Source organism: Agelaius tricolor, unplaced genomic scaffold (assembly GCF_023055355.1).
Source record: "Agelaius tricolor isolate 1412-34295 unplaced genomic scaffold, bAgeTri1.0.p SCAF_3, whole genome shotgun sequence".
Taxonomy (NCBI): Eukaryota; Metazoa; Chordata; class Aves; order Passeriformes; family Icteridae; genus Agelaius; species Agelaius tricolor.
Window position 1 is genome coordinate 31,404,580 of NW_027269263.1, and position 12,754 is coordinate 31,417,333.

Consider the following 12,754-nt stretch of genomic DNA (forward strand, 5'->3'; position numbering starts at 1 on the left):
TCACCTTCATTAGCACTCAGAGAGTAGGTAATATTTAGTGTGAATAATGACAACAGAATCTCAGCTTGATTTCCAAAGTTGTTCCTGCATAATTTATTCCAAAGATAAATTCCCTAATGAAAGATACTGGATCTACTTTAAACCAACATTATTTAATCTATAATTACTACCCCAGGAATACCATACTAACTGCCACTTACCACTGCGGTGACTTTTGAATTCCTGCTACAACTATGGTATCTCATTGGGTTTGTTTGTCTCCAAGAGAACATGATGTTTCAGGTTTGGCATGGCCCTAAAAACAGAGAACAAAACCTCTCTTGCCCTAGAAATTTAAATGTCCTATGTGCCTCAGAACATAGAGGAGATTAAGTCCATTCATGTCCTCATAGCTATTTCCAACACAATGTACTGTATTTTCCATCTGAAGTTTGTTGCTCTTCAGTTCATTAGTGCTTCCCCTGCCCCTCTCTTTGGTTTCTTATAAGCTGAGTACCCATTATCAATCACGTTTCTCACAAAGTTTGGAAAAGGATATAGATGCTCTGGCTGGCAGAGCTAACCTTCAGTCAAAAATCCCCATGCTTTGTCATTATGAGAATCTAATCTTTCATTAGGAAACCATTAGGAGTAAATGTGCTTATGAACATTAATTTGCAATTTGTTCATTATGAGTGTTAGGGACACTATTAGTGGTGTGCCTTAATCGAGTGTCCATTGTGCACAAGAAAAGGCCAGACTTTATTGAGTAATGACTGCAACAACACTTGTATGTCCTTCACATTTATGTCTGTTGCTGTGCAGAGGATGACTTCAGATGCAAGTAAAACAAAAACCAAAAAATAACTGGTTTTTGATACAAGACTTAGTTTCCCCACACTATGGCAAGGTCCTCCAGTTATTCATCAAGAGTGGTAAATAAAAACCTTCACAGCTGCTTTTAGTAAGTTCCCATTTCTGTTTATTTTGCATACAGCTATTACCTTGTACTAAGGTTATAAAAAAGTAAGAGCAAAACACTTTTTTTCTTGTCACTTACTAAATCAAATTGAGAAATTACATCATCTATGTGTTAGTGGCAGCTGTAAAAGTTTTCAGTCCTAGAACTGTGCTGGAAATAGCCTCATTCTCAATGGTGGGTAGCAACTGTTTCTTCTAAACAGAAGGCATAAAAACCAAAATTCTCCTGAAAAGACCTCACCTAATAAAGCATCTTGTTATTTAATTTGGTCTCAACTAATTGGCAATTTATACAGTAATTTGTGTCCAAATTCCAGATGCGGCAGAGAACGGAAACCCACAGGGAGCTGCACCAGGTTGCTGCGACACAGCCCAGGTGCCTCCCTCAGAGGTGGCACACACCCTGTCACCCACAGAGTGCACAGCCCCAGCCCATGGAAAGGCTGCCAGGGTTGTTGGCAGGCACTGAGCACCTTGGATGTATCAGCCTCACTGCCTACCACGCACACAAGACTGTCATTTTGATTTCTGCTGTGCACACAAATGCAGAGCACCTCTAACTCTGCACGTGCAAGCAATCACACCTGAGCCCTTCAAATGCAGAAACAATCTTCCTAGCACCTCAAACAGCAGGCAGCATGGCAACCTGTGGCGAGTTCCTCTATTACCTATTATCTGCAACAATGCAGTGAAATGCTCACATTTTGTGAGATTAAACAGACAATAGAAATTGTAGTTAGATTTTTTTTCTCTGCCTGAATAGTCTGTATTTATCTCTAGGCAACAGGAGAGAAGGAAAGCACAGAGACCTTGCACTGTCATCTAATCGTGTAACACTTCAGACCTTGTCTTGGAGTGGAATGCAATGGCTTGTGATTTTTTTTTTTTAAGCTAGAATTAGTTCTGATATACTCAGTCATGCCCTAACTTTCAAGAAAACATAAAACCACATCTTTCAGACAGGGAGCTACAGCCCTTACCTTCTCAGCAAAGTAGACATTCAACAGAAAACTAGTTGATTTTCTGCTTTTACAAACCTGCAAAATCTTCAAGGAGATTTTCACACACATACCTGATAGCCCACCGACATCCATCTTCTTCAGGTTCTTTGCCTCCAGAATGACGACAGTCAGCTTGCCAGCAGTAGGCACATAACGGAGGGAGAAGCAGATATCACCCAGCTTCTCTTGCTGTGAAGGCAAACAAGACATGATGTTTTACTTTAATGATTTTTTTTACCTTTTGAAAAATGCAGTTTTGAAAGCCCAGCAGATAATTAGCAGGATTACATCTCCGGCTTGTACTGCTAAAGAAAACCTTCAAATGAAGAATATTGAGAAAACTACCACAAATTGTCCAGATTAAATCCTTGATAACCTCAAGTCTGTTGCAGCAACTATCCTGTATACAACCAAATGACAAGATATGTGCTGGCCAGAAAGTAAGTGATACTTTTCACAATTTCACCCCTGACAATAGGAGTCCCACAAATATTATTTGCTCTTTAAACAAAGCCAGATTTTTTTTTTTTTTGTTTTCTCCAGGCTGCATTTCAGTGGAAATCTGTTAAGAAACATGCACACACAGCTACTAGGCTGTTTGCCGTGAAACAGCGATATGGATCTTTCTCGTCACACTTTGCCACAAAAGCAGAAAGTATGAAAAAATCCACAAAATACAAAATATGCAGTATAAAAAAAGACTTGTATCCTGTCTGTTGGAAGAGAAAAAAGCCAGGCAGATAGAGACCATGAAAGGACACAGTACATCTCTCCTCACATAAGGAATAGCTGGAAGGATTTGGTTTTGCCTTCAAGCCCATCATATGAGATCCTGCCAAATGCAGCCTTTTGCAATTCATCACTTAATATTTTCCTAACAGTCCTGGCAAAGAGGAAAAAGCTGAATGATGTTCAGAATTAGAGGAACTTTGTTTTAAAAGGATGAATAAGAGATAGGAACTTGCAGATGAGAGAGGGAGGATATTGCTTATAAATGATGAGTTGGATGATCCGAGCTGCTTCCCTCCTTTCCTTCAAGGCCCATGGTATCTCTATGGGGGCTAACAAGGATGTTTTTGAGACAAGAAGGATGAGCTTACACCAAGCAGACCAATAAAAAATTTCAGACATCCATGCTTCTCTTTCAAAGGCATTAGTTCTTATGGCATATGTCTACTTCCACAATTTATTCTGATAGTAGAGGATAAAGTACATTTTTATGATCATATCTTTTTGCTTCCAGTGTTTTCTTAGACACAACTGAGAGCAACTTGCTCACATGCTCATGGATGCAGTGGATATTTCCTACAGAATAGACAGTCCATGTGCAAAGGACCTAACCTATAATGTGACAGATTCTAAACTGATTATTTCAAGTTGGGACTGAAATCCAGGTATAGTAATAGACAGTTCCCTGCCAGACATCATCTCAGCAACCACCAGTGGTCAGGAAACATACAGAACAAGCATAGTTACATGTAGTTAAGAAATGCTTAGACAGAACAAACAAATAGCTCGTGACGTTAAATCTGTACGGTATAAAAATAATGCTGTCAGGATGCACTTGTGCCAGTATCTTGAAAACTCATGGTGTCCTCCTCACCTCAAAAGGATATGGTAGAATTGGGACAGATTCCAAGGAAAGCAGCAGGAATAGGCAAGGATATGACACAGTTTCTGCAGAAGGAACATGTAAGCAGATTAGGACTCTTCAGGTTGCAAAGTGAATAGTTGGGGAAGAGACCTCTATCTGACCCAGAAGGGCTAGAATGACATTATCACCTTGTTCAAAAGGACTGTCAAAATATAAAAAAAAATTACTCATATCTAGAACAACCCTAGATGTCTTTCAGAACATGGACTGCATTGGCATGAAAAAATTTACTATTCCTGCCTGACTGCATATCCTGTCCTAAATCCCAGCACAGATTCAGATAATGAAAATACAGATTTCAGCCATGCAATCTGCATAGCTCATGCCTGGCTTTAGCTGAGCTTTGAATGGCACAGTGACAGCAAAACATGCTCCTGTTCACCTGACATTTGGTTTGGCAAGTCCATATTGGATAGGGTAACAGTGAAGTTGATCTATCACTTGCAGGTTGTTCAGAACAAAAGAAATCAATTTCTTATTGATTTGTGTTATCATGATCACAGGACACCCAGCCACCTGGTGTTCTCCACAGTCACTGCTCTATTACATTGTAGAGTTGGCTTAAATTTGCCTGTGGATTCATGGGGCTCTCCAAAGACTGAAATGAGGTATATATGAAAGCTTATTTTAGTCTCTCCACCTTAGAGATCTCTGTACCTACATATCACCCAATATTCAAGGGCTCTGCCTCACCTCCAGATTCATTAGGCAGAGCTTTAGTTGTAGCAGCATAGGAACTTTTGTCCCTTTTTAAATCAATACCATGCTTCTAATTGCTCCTTTCAGTGGATATTTGTAAGGGCTTTTTTAGCTTTTGTTTGTTTCAATTTTTAGGTTTTTTGTGGGTTTTTTTTTTTTTGGTTGTCTTTTTTTTTTTTTTAATCTCGTGTTGAGACAAGAGTGCGTTTAGAAAGCACAAACTATTGTTAGGATTGTTGCTTCTGATCTGAGTGCATCAGCAGTAGCTGAAGGAAGTACTGTACACTCAACAGCTATTGCCACGGAGACCATCACCTCTCACCAGCATTTCTGTTTGTAATCATGTTATGCTTCTGTGCAAGTACTGTAATTGTCTATACAGAAGAGTAATTTTAAGAGGGCGTTTACTGCTTTTTTAGCCTCTTTTAATGTAATTTTAGCTGCAGGAAACACAAGGAAGGCAGCATCACGCAAACAGCCAGTTTTCCATAGATCACCAGGAAGCCATGGGAAATGGCAGCAGATGATGGGCTAATTCCAGTGAATAACCTGAAGTAAAAATGTAGGCACCTCATTAAATGCCTCCAGAATCAGGTTTAGCACTTCTTTTGTTGGTATGAAAATCTTTATCAACTGCATTTCTACAACTTCTTGTACTTGTAACCTTTTCTCTTTGCATGACTGCAACTCTTTTTTCTTAACAATTCAAAAAGTATTTGTCAGGCAAAGCACTGGAAGTGGCAGCACTGCAATGAAGCTAAAAACCCCAATCACTAGAGGTGTGGTTTGCAGGAGATAATTACAAACTCCTGCAGGGCTACACGGTACAGATGAGTGCTGCTGGTATGGTGATTAGCCCATGGAGATGCCTTATTGTTATTATTAATTTCTTTCAGCCCTGTGTATAAATAATTTATGTTAGTAAATTACTTTGATCTCTGATGGAAACTGTAAGTTAGTGTTAGAAACTTCCAGCTGGGAGTTTCATAGTCATTAACCTATCCATGTATAATGCTTATACACCAATCAAAAGATTTTCTCCATCTAAGCAACTTCATAACTTCATTACTTTTAAAGAGGATGCAATGGACCAGAACATAAATGACAGAGACAATGCTGATAACACTTCTTCAACTTAGGAAAGGCTATTTTTAGTCCTGTTGAGAACCTGGACTTTTGAGAAATGACTCTTAAGTGGCTCCTGCCTGTTTTGTGCTTCTTCTCCTACTCATCAGTGATCATGTTTGCCTCGACAGGACACTTTCCTAATGAGCTACAGAGAAAAATGCTTTTTGTGGAGATTACTCTCATTTGTACTGCAGAATCTCTAACAGACATATCTATGTCATTATTGTAAACATTCTCTACATTTTTGTGGAAGATATTATGAGAGAGTTGATGCTTACTGCTCTCTTAGTAAAACAATACCAAAATAACAAGCCACAGCACCATATGCTTTCTGCTAATTGGATGTAAGACTCAAAAACAATCAGTATAGGAAGAATATAAATACAATGAGGTTGGTTTCCAACTTTGGTACCTGGTTTTGATAGTGAATATTTGCGTAAGCCTGAGAGAAACAAAATATGATGTGATTTATGGGCAAAGACCCCAAATAATACCATCTTACCCTAATCAATATTTACAATGGAAGCTTGTAATGTTCACTGTTTAGTTTTCATAGTTACCAAAATGTTTTAAAACTCTGTGGAGAAAACAGGGACAGCATAACTGTGGGTTATGAGCTAAATTAGTGTTTTCCAAATTCAGGAAACCCAAGGTAAACTGTAATGACAATCTCTAATCCGATTCCCACACTGATGGACTTCATACAGTTTTCAGGCCACCACATGCTGTCTGCACATGGAGATCTTGAATCCATCAAATTCCTTTTCTTGGCATGTAAGGCATAATTACACTAAGCCTCAAAAGGCCCCACAACAATACCATGGACAGAACCACATGGTTGCAGAAATTGATGACGTAGACTGGTCCCAGCTTCAATTAAGCCACAGTTGCAAGTGGGTAGAATTAACAACCTATATAAATAGCTGGGATTTAGAATTATGAAAGCATTGCTCCTCCACACCCATAGAGCAAACAGGGATCACACTGGGGAAGGGCAATCAAGAAAAAAAAATGGGTGCCCAACAAACCAGTAAACATGAAATTTTACTGCTACCACAGCTGTCTGACATTACTAGTTTCAAAGACACTGCATTTTTGATAAATACATGGTTAAGGAACAAAGCAGAGCATTTCAAACCTGCAATAGGTATAATCAGGAGAGAAAGAATCTTTTCCTCTTATATTTGCAAATCAGGGTTGAGATGACCCCACAATATAAAGATGATTCTGCCACAATTAGGCAAAGGAGTGGGAAGTGATCAAGAAACTCCTAGTCCTCAGTTTGCAGAAGCAGGCTAGAAATAGATGGTGCAGCAGAGAAAGATAAGGAAGGGGAAGAAAAGCTGGAGCTAACATGTCAGCCCTTATGGCACATTGGAGACTATCACATGAATATGTATGCACACCAATACCACTGTACCCCAAATCTGTGCACCACTTTTGGGATAAAATACCAAGAGCAGAGAGGGGAGACAGAGCTCTCCCAACCCTTTCAGACAAAAGAGTTATTGCAGAAGAACCTGTTTCAGACTTGAAAAATGTTATCTATACATCCAGTCAATATAAACCTAAGGGCTTTAACAGCTATACATTAATCTGACAAGCAGAGTAATTCCTTTGTTGTCTGAAAAAATTTTATGCCCATGAACACAGAAGCCAAGCTGGAAGTAAATAAGTGTTAAAAGCCTCTGGAGAGAAGCCAGAACCATCTTCATGATTGCACCTACTGCAACTTTAAAGAAACTATTTTAAAACAATAAAATATAAAAGACAAGTGCCCTACTGCATGATTTCTTACTCTATGACCAGTCTTGTTTTGTCTTACAAAAAGGAAGTACAGAATGTCTGATCAAAAGTCTCTCCTGTTTGCTTTTACTAACTTTTTCTTTTAGAAGAGTCTTCATAGATTACACTCTCTTCACATGTGCACACTTGGCCCCAAAAGGAAGCCCCTGATAATGTAAGTGCAGTTACAAGACACCTAACACAAAAATCAAGCAGGAAAGTGAAATAGGTTATAGCATGAGACCTTGGAAGAAACAGATTTCTCAAGGAAAAGATCTGTAGGGCTCACTTTGGACCCTGTAGAAAAGGGACTAACAGTGACAACAGGCTAAAGAAGATATGAAAAGGAGACTGATATTAGGCAAAGAGAAAACAGAAATAGAAGGAAAGGTCCATGAGGCAAATTTTAAAAGGGAGAAGTTCTAGGGCAGACAGTAAAGGTTCATGAGGTAATTTTAAAAGGGAGAAGTTCTAGGGCAGATAGAATACTCTTTCAAATGAAGTGAATTCATTAAAGGTATTGGGAGGTGGTATCTGTAGGCATACAGTCTGTGCCTACATGCTATAAAGTATAAGTGAGAAAGAGCCAGAAGAAAGGGTTTAATTGCATATTGCTTTTGACTGATTTCCCTACCACAGTCCTACTCTGACTCTTTGTGATATAACCTTTTTTTTGTCAGCACTATTCTTTACACCTTTGCTTAAAATGAACATACCTATCAGGATCTTTCTCTGGAAAGAAAAAAATCTACTTATTCCTCCTTCTTTCCCCCAGCCCCCTCTGAACAGCACTACTTGAAACAGAAATTCGTGACACATCTCTGTCCTCTTATTGCAATAGATATAAAAAAGCAGTGGATTACATTTCTTTTAACTGCCATAACTATGTAATATTCCCCAACATAATGGTAAATTGGACTTGAAAGCAATTTGGGCAATAAATTTGAATGAACCAATGTTATTAAAAAATTACCAAACTAGGTTTTGTCAGTTTCCTCCTTTTAGTCCACTTATTACATTTTTTAACTATTTAGAAAGCGTACTTCAATTACTGCTTTCTAAAAATCAGAGAAAATGGAAGGAGAAACCACTGTTATTATTAGTAGAAAAATGACACTTCACAGTCATCAGTTTAAAAGCATCACAATCAGATGCCTCTTGCAAAATGAGAAGTGCTGTGGTCAAAGGCAGCTGAAATCAAAGACCAGCCAAACTCCATTCTTTGATTTCCAGACAAGAGACCATGCTGCCAAACATACCAAGTTCTTAATGAAACAAGAAGAAAATGAATTTGTTAAATAAATGAGCAAAGGAGGAATAAATGAAAAGAATCATATATGGCTGAATGTCGTGGCCTGGTTTTCCATAACTCTTTGCCTACCCACAAATGCTTGCAGCTGGCTGCTCTGCTTTAATGATTGCATGTCCCTCTGTTTTGCCACTTGGCTTCTCCTCAGCTCCTGCCTGATCATATTTCTAAATGTCACTCACGTCTATGCAGGCCACTGCACAAAACAAAATTAATTTAACTGAATGGCACACTAATATTATTACTTTTGACAGCATGGAAAACTTATTAACTACAGTATGTCACAAGGCTAGTCTTCTAGTGAGTAGTTTAAGTACAACATTGAAAGGAAATGTAATACATTTGAAAGATTTTTTTTTTCTTGGCTTATCAGACATTGTGAGAATTCAAATCACAAAGCTTTTCTCTAATTATTAGAATATTATATATGCACTGCAATCACTCTCTACAGAAAGTCATTGTCCTCCTGTGATAGGGTAATAGGAAGCCACATTACAGTTTCCTTGCTTGATTTGAAATTTTCTGTAGTAAGAGCATCTTAATGCTCAGTTAATGTAGTGTCTGCTACCAAGTGTGTCTTTAGTTTCCAAAGGTGATTGAATTAAAAGCTTTAGACTATGAATTGGAATTACAGAATACATCCAAAAGTACATAGAATCAGTAGATAGTAAAGAATTGCAATTAAGAATCAAACTAATTAGTAATTTCTTCCTTGTAAGATGTACGACTGCATGTGGTACTGTACGAAAAACCTGGCATGAACACAGTCCTTGCTAAAACGACCATACATTATTGATTACTCCAAGACAGACATAAGATGATTTGAACAAACCAGTAAAAGTGGGAATGATTGGTATGATTGAATGACTAATCATCTATGGTGCTGGTAACTACTGCTGAAATTCATCAGCACCAGGCAAAATCAGTGCTGCCATTACTGAAGCCATATAGCATTATATTTCTATTTGTTCTGCAAAAGCCATAAAGAGAAATTCAGTAGAATTCATGGATTACCCTTCACAGGCATCCATCTTCTTCCCTTTCCTGAAACTTCAACAAAGTACTAAGACAATAAGACCTACTACTAAGCCATTAAATAAATGTTGACTCATGCCCTTTCTCTCCTCCCTTGCTTGCAGCAGAGCCGGTTCAGCTTTCATGTTCCTCCCTGATATCCCCTAGCACTACCTCCAGCTACTTTCCATGACCCCCATCACAAACCCCACACCACAGAGCAGCCTCCTCCAAAATCCTCTAAGTTGGCCATTAGGAAAGAGGCAACACATACTGGCAGTGTTTTAAAACAAGAAGCTTGCTGGCTAGCTAGGCATAGGCCAAAGAGAACACAAGATGACCCACCACATGCTCAAGGGTTTCTCTGAACAGGGCAAGAATCTGAGGATCCATCTTTGTTACAACACTGCATTCCTTTACGCTTACAGAAATTTTCTCACCTTGCTCTCCAGCTTCCAGGGCAGCATGCAACACAGTTTTGTACCAAAACCAGTTTGTGCCTTTATTTTCACACAAAGACAACTTAGCCACACAGAAAAACAAGGATTCCCACTGCACTGCAGCAGGGACCTTAAAAGGGCTGCACACCGAGGACTAGCACAGCAAGATGAAAAGGAACTGGATTTGCTAATGGGAAAACCACAGACAGCTGATCTAATTTGCCAGCTGATAGGTCAAGACTTATAGCAAGACAGTTCTCCACCTGTAATTTATCAAGGTGAAGATTTTCTTTCATGTAAAATTTCACCTCAGCCAATATAATCTTTTTTTTTCCCACTCATTGCTTTTATGCTACAAGCACACACAGGGCTAGAAGTCCCTTTCTGTATCACTGTTTTTAATTTAGAAAGTTTTCTCACATTGTCCTATTTTTACTGATTTTTGTACTGAAGATTTTTCCAGAGCATTGGAATTGCCTAAACATGAGGTAGGGTAAAGCATATGCAGCTGGAAAAGAGGCAAGCTGTAAAGCTCAGAAAAGCTCCTGTTCCAGTGCTCCCTAATTTGAGGGAAGTCAGAAATATGTAAAATTCTCTCTCAGATAATTTCAGTATTTTTGTCTTTGGTTCCACTTGAAATAAAGAAACGAATAGATATCTCCCACAATGCCTTGCATTACATTTCTTAAGTTCAGCATATTAAATATTTGTGTTCAGTTCAAGAATGAGGTCCTTCAAGCCAGTGCTACGTTTTCAAATCTACTGACTTACCCTTACCAGGCTTATATCCACTTCTTAAACTAAGAATTCAAACATTTATTGTTATGAAACTACTGAAAGATATTAAAGTGTTAGATAAATACATAGTGGCAAGCTCCTCTTTTGTAACTCTACTTCTCCTCACTATTTCACTTTGAAAAAGTCTCTTAACACATTCTTTAGGAAGACAAGGCAGCTCATCAAAGGTCATCACAGTAATCAGAACCACACACTCAATTGTATTAATCTCTTCAGTAAAGAGTTCATTGCAGTTAGCTAAAAATCTAGGACAGAAGACTGCACTTATCATAAGATCTCTGGCTTAATGATGTTCCTTTTTAATAAATCTTAGACCACAAGGGAAATAAGGCTGAAAAAGTTCTAATGTTTTACTTGTCTTACTCAAAAAAGGCCAAATACGATAAAGGTGGTATCTAACAGTCATTTGTCTTTAATCAAACACAGATGAAACAAAAGAAGAATTTATAAAAGTTGTAATAATTTTGACTTAAAGGATATAAAATATTATGAATGGGTAGTCACATTGTTTTATGGGAAAAATCAACTAAAACCAGATTCCCTCTTTGGTAAGATTGGAAATTTGCTTGATGAAGGAAGCATGCACATTTTTTTTCTTTTTTCCATTCAAGGTCTGCTGCTGTTTTTTATAAGTGGGGAAGATTTTTTTTTGACAAAGGAGGCAGGTGATATAACAGTAAATAGTAATGCAACAGATTGGTCAAAAAGAAAGTTCTTAATCAATTATCTACAACCAGTTACAAAGAGGACATTTTCATACAGCTGAAAGCAAATTTTCTACAGTCTAAGACAGAAAACTCCAGACTTTTTGTATGTACCTTCTGAATCAGGAAAGGTATCTTACAAAGCAATATCTCCTGCTGAGGATTCAGGGTCATAAGCTACAGATCATGAACTGCTAGTGCAATGCTGTGCAAAATAATCAATAGTAGACGATCAGAAGAGGCTGTGACTTGGTCTGCCTGCCAAAGAAATAAAGGATACGGCACACAGCTCTTGTGTAAGTAAAATTTTTTTAGATGCTGAAAATGACAAAGAAGGTAAAAAGTCACAACTCGTATTGGAAAAATGGAAACCTGATTTTGAAAAACATATAAGAATAATTTCTGCAGCTTTTTGAAAAGAGGATTGGACATGACTTGATTACTGTGAGTAATAATGTAGAGAAGAGCAAGCATCATGTGTTAAATTGCTTGAATCTACTGAAGAAGGGCATAACAAGAATCAGCAACAGAGTAGAATCCAGTAACATTCAAGTAAAAAATAAAGTACACATTTTAAAGAGAGATAGAGTATTGCCAAAACTATAAAAGGATGTGTTATTTTCTTCACCTACTTCTGTCTTAAAATCAGAAACTTTCAAACTCTGGTTTTAAAGGCCCTCTAAGAATTTTCCAGTGGAGGTGCAAAGCTGCCTATAACAAACATTGCTGAGGGTTGAAAATCATAGAGTTTCTAGCTCCTTGTTCCAAAACCAAGCGAGGTCTAACTTTCAAGCTTATAAGGGGGTTTCCTTGGGCCACTTTCCTCCCAAGTTGGCACTGGGAGAACACTATTAGCTCCAGGATGCTGCCTGTTTCCTAGACTGAGTTCAATTACAGGACATTCTTTGAAATGTTCCTTGAAGGCCTAGGAGTCCTCCAGATTTAGGGCAAATACCACCTAATTTAGAGAAATGTCTAAATCAATTGATAGGAACTAGCACTATTTCTAAAGAAAACAAAGGTTTTTTTTGAAATAGGAGGCTTTTTTGCAGAAAGAAAATGTTTTCTAATATAAATGACCGACATGTCATAGAAAACTTGTCTGCTCTAAAAAAATCACAGAAAATTAATGTTCGTCCTGATAATTAATGTGCAAATCTGAGTGAGTAAAACCACTTTCAGCATAATCCACTCCTAAATCTGGGCTGGGCATTAAGAGACAGGAGATGTCAGCTGCAGACCTCAGGGCACTCCCACAAAAA

The 12,754-nt window shown here is 38.1% G+C and overlaps 1 protein-coding gene across 4 annotated transcripts in view; it reads right to left on the reverse strand.

Annotated features, from left to right (window-relative positions):
• The window catches only part of SYT1 (synaptotagmin 1), a 335,078-nt gene that overhangs the window by 49,175 nt on the left and 273,149 nt on the right, over positions 1-12,754 (reverse strand). For all 4 annotated transcript variants that reach the window (XM_071423367.1, XM_071423366.1, XM_071423364.1 and 1 more), the window contains one exon: positions 2,033-2,150. In XM_071423367.1, coding sequence (XP_071279468.1) covers positions 2,033-2,150 — 118 coding nt within the window. The remainder of the gene's footprint in view (positions 1-2,032; positions 2,151-12,754) is intronic.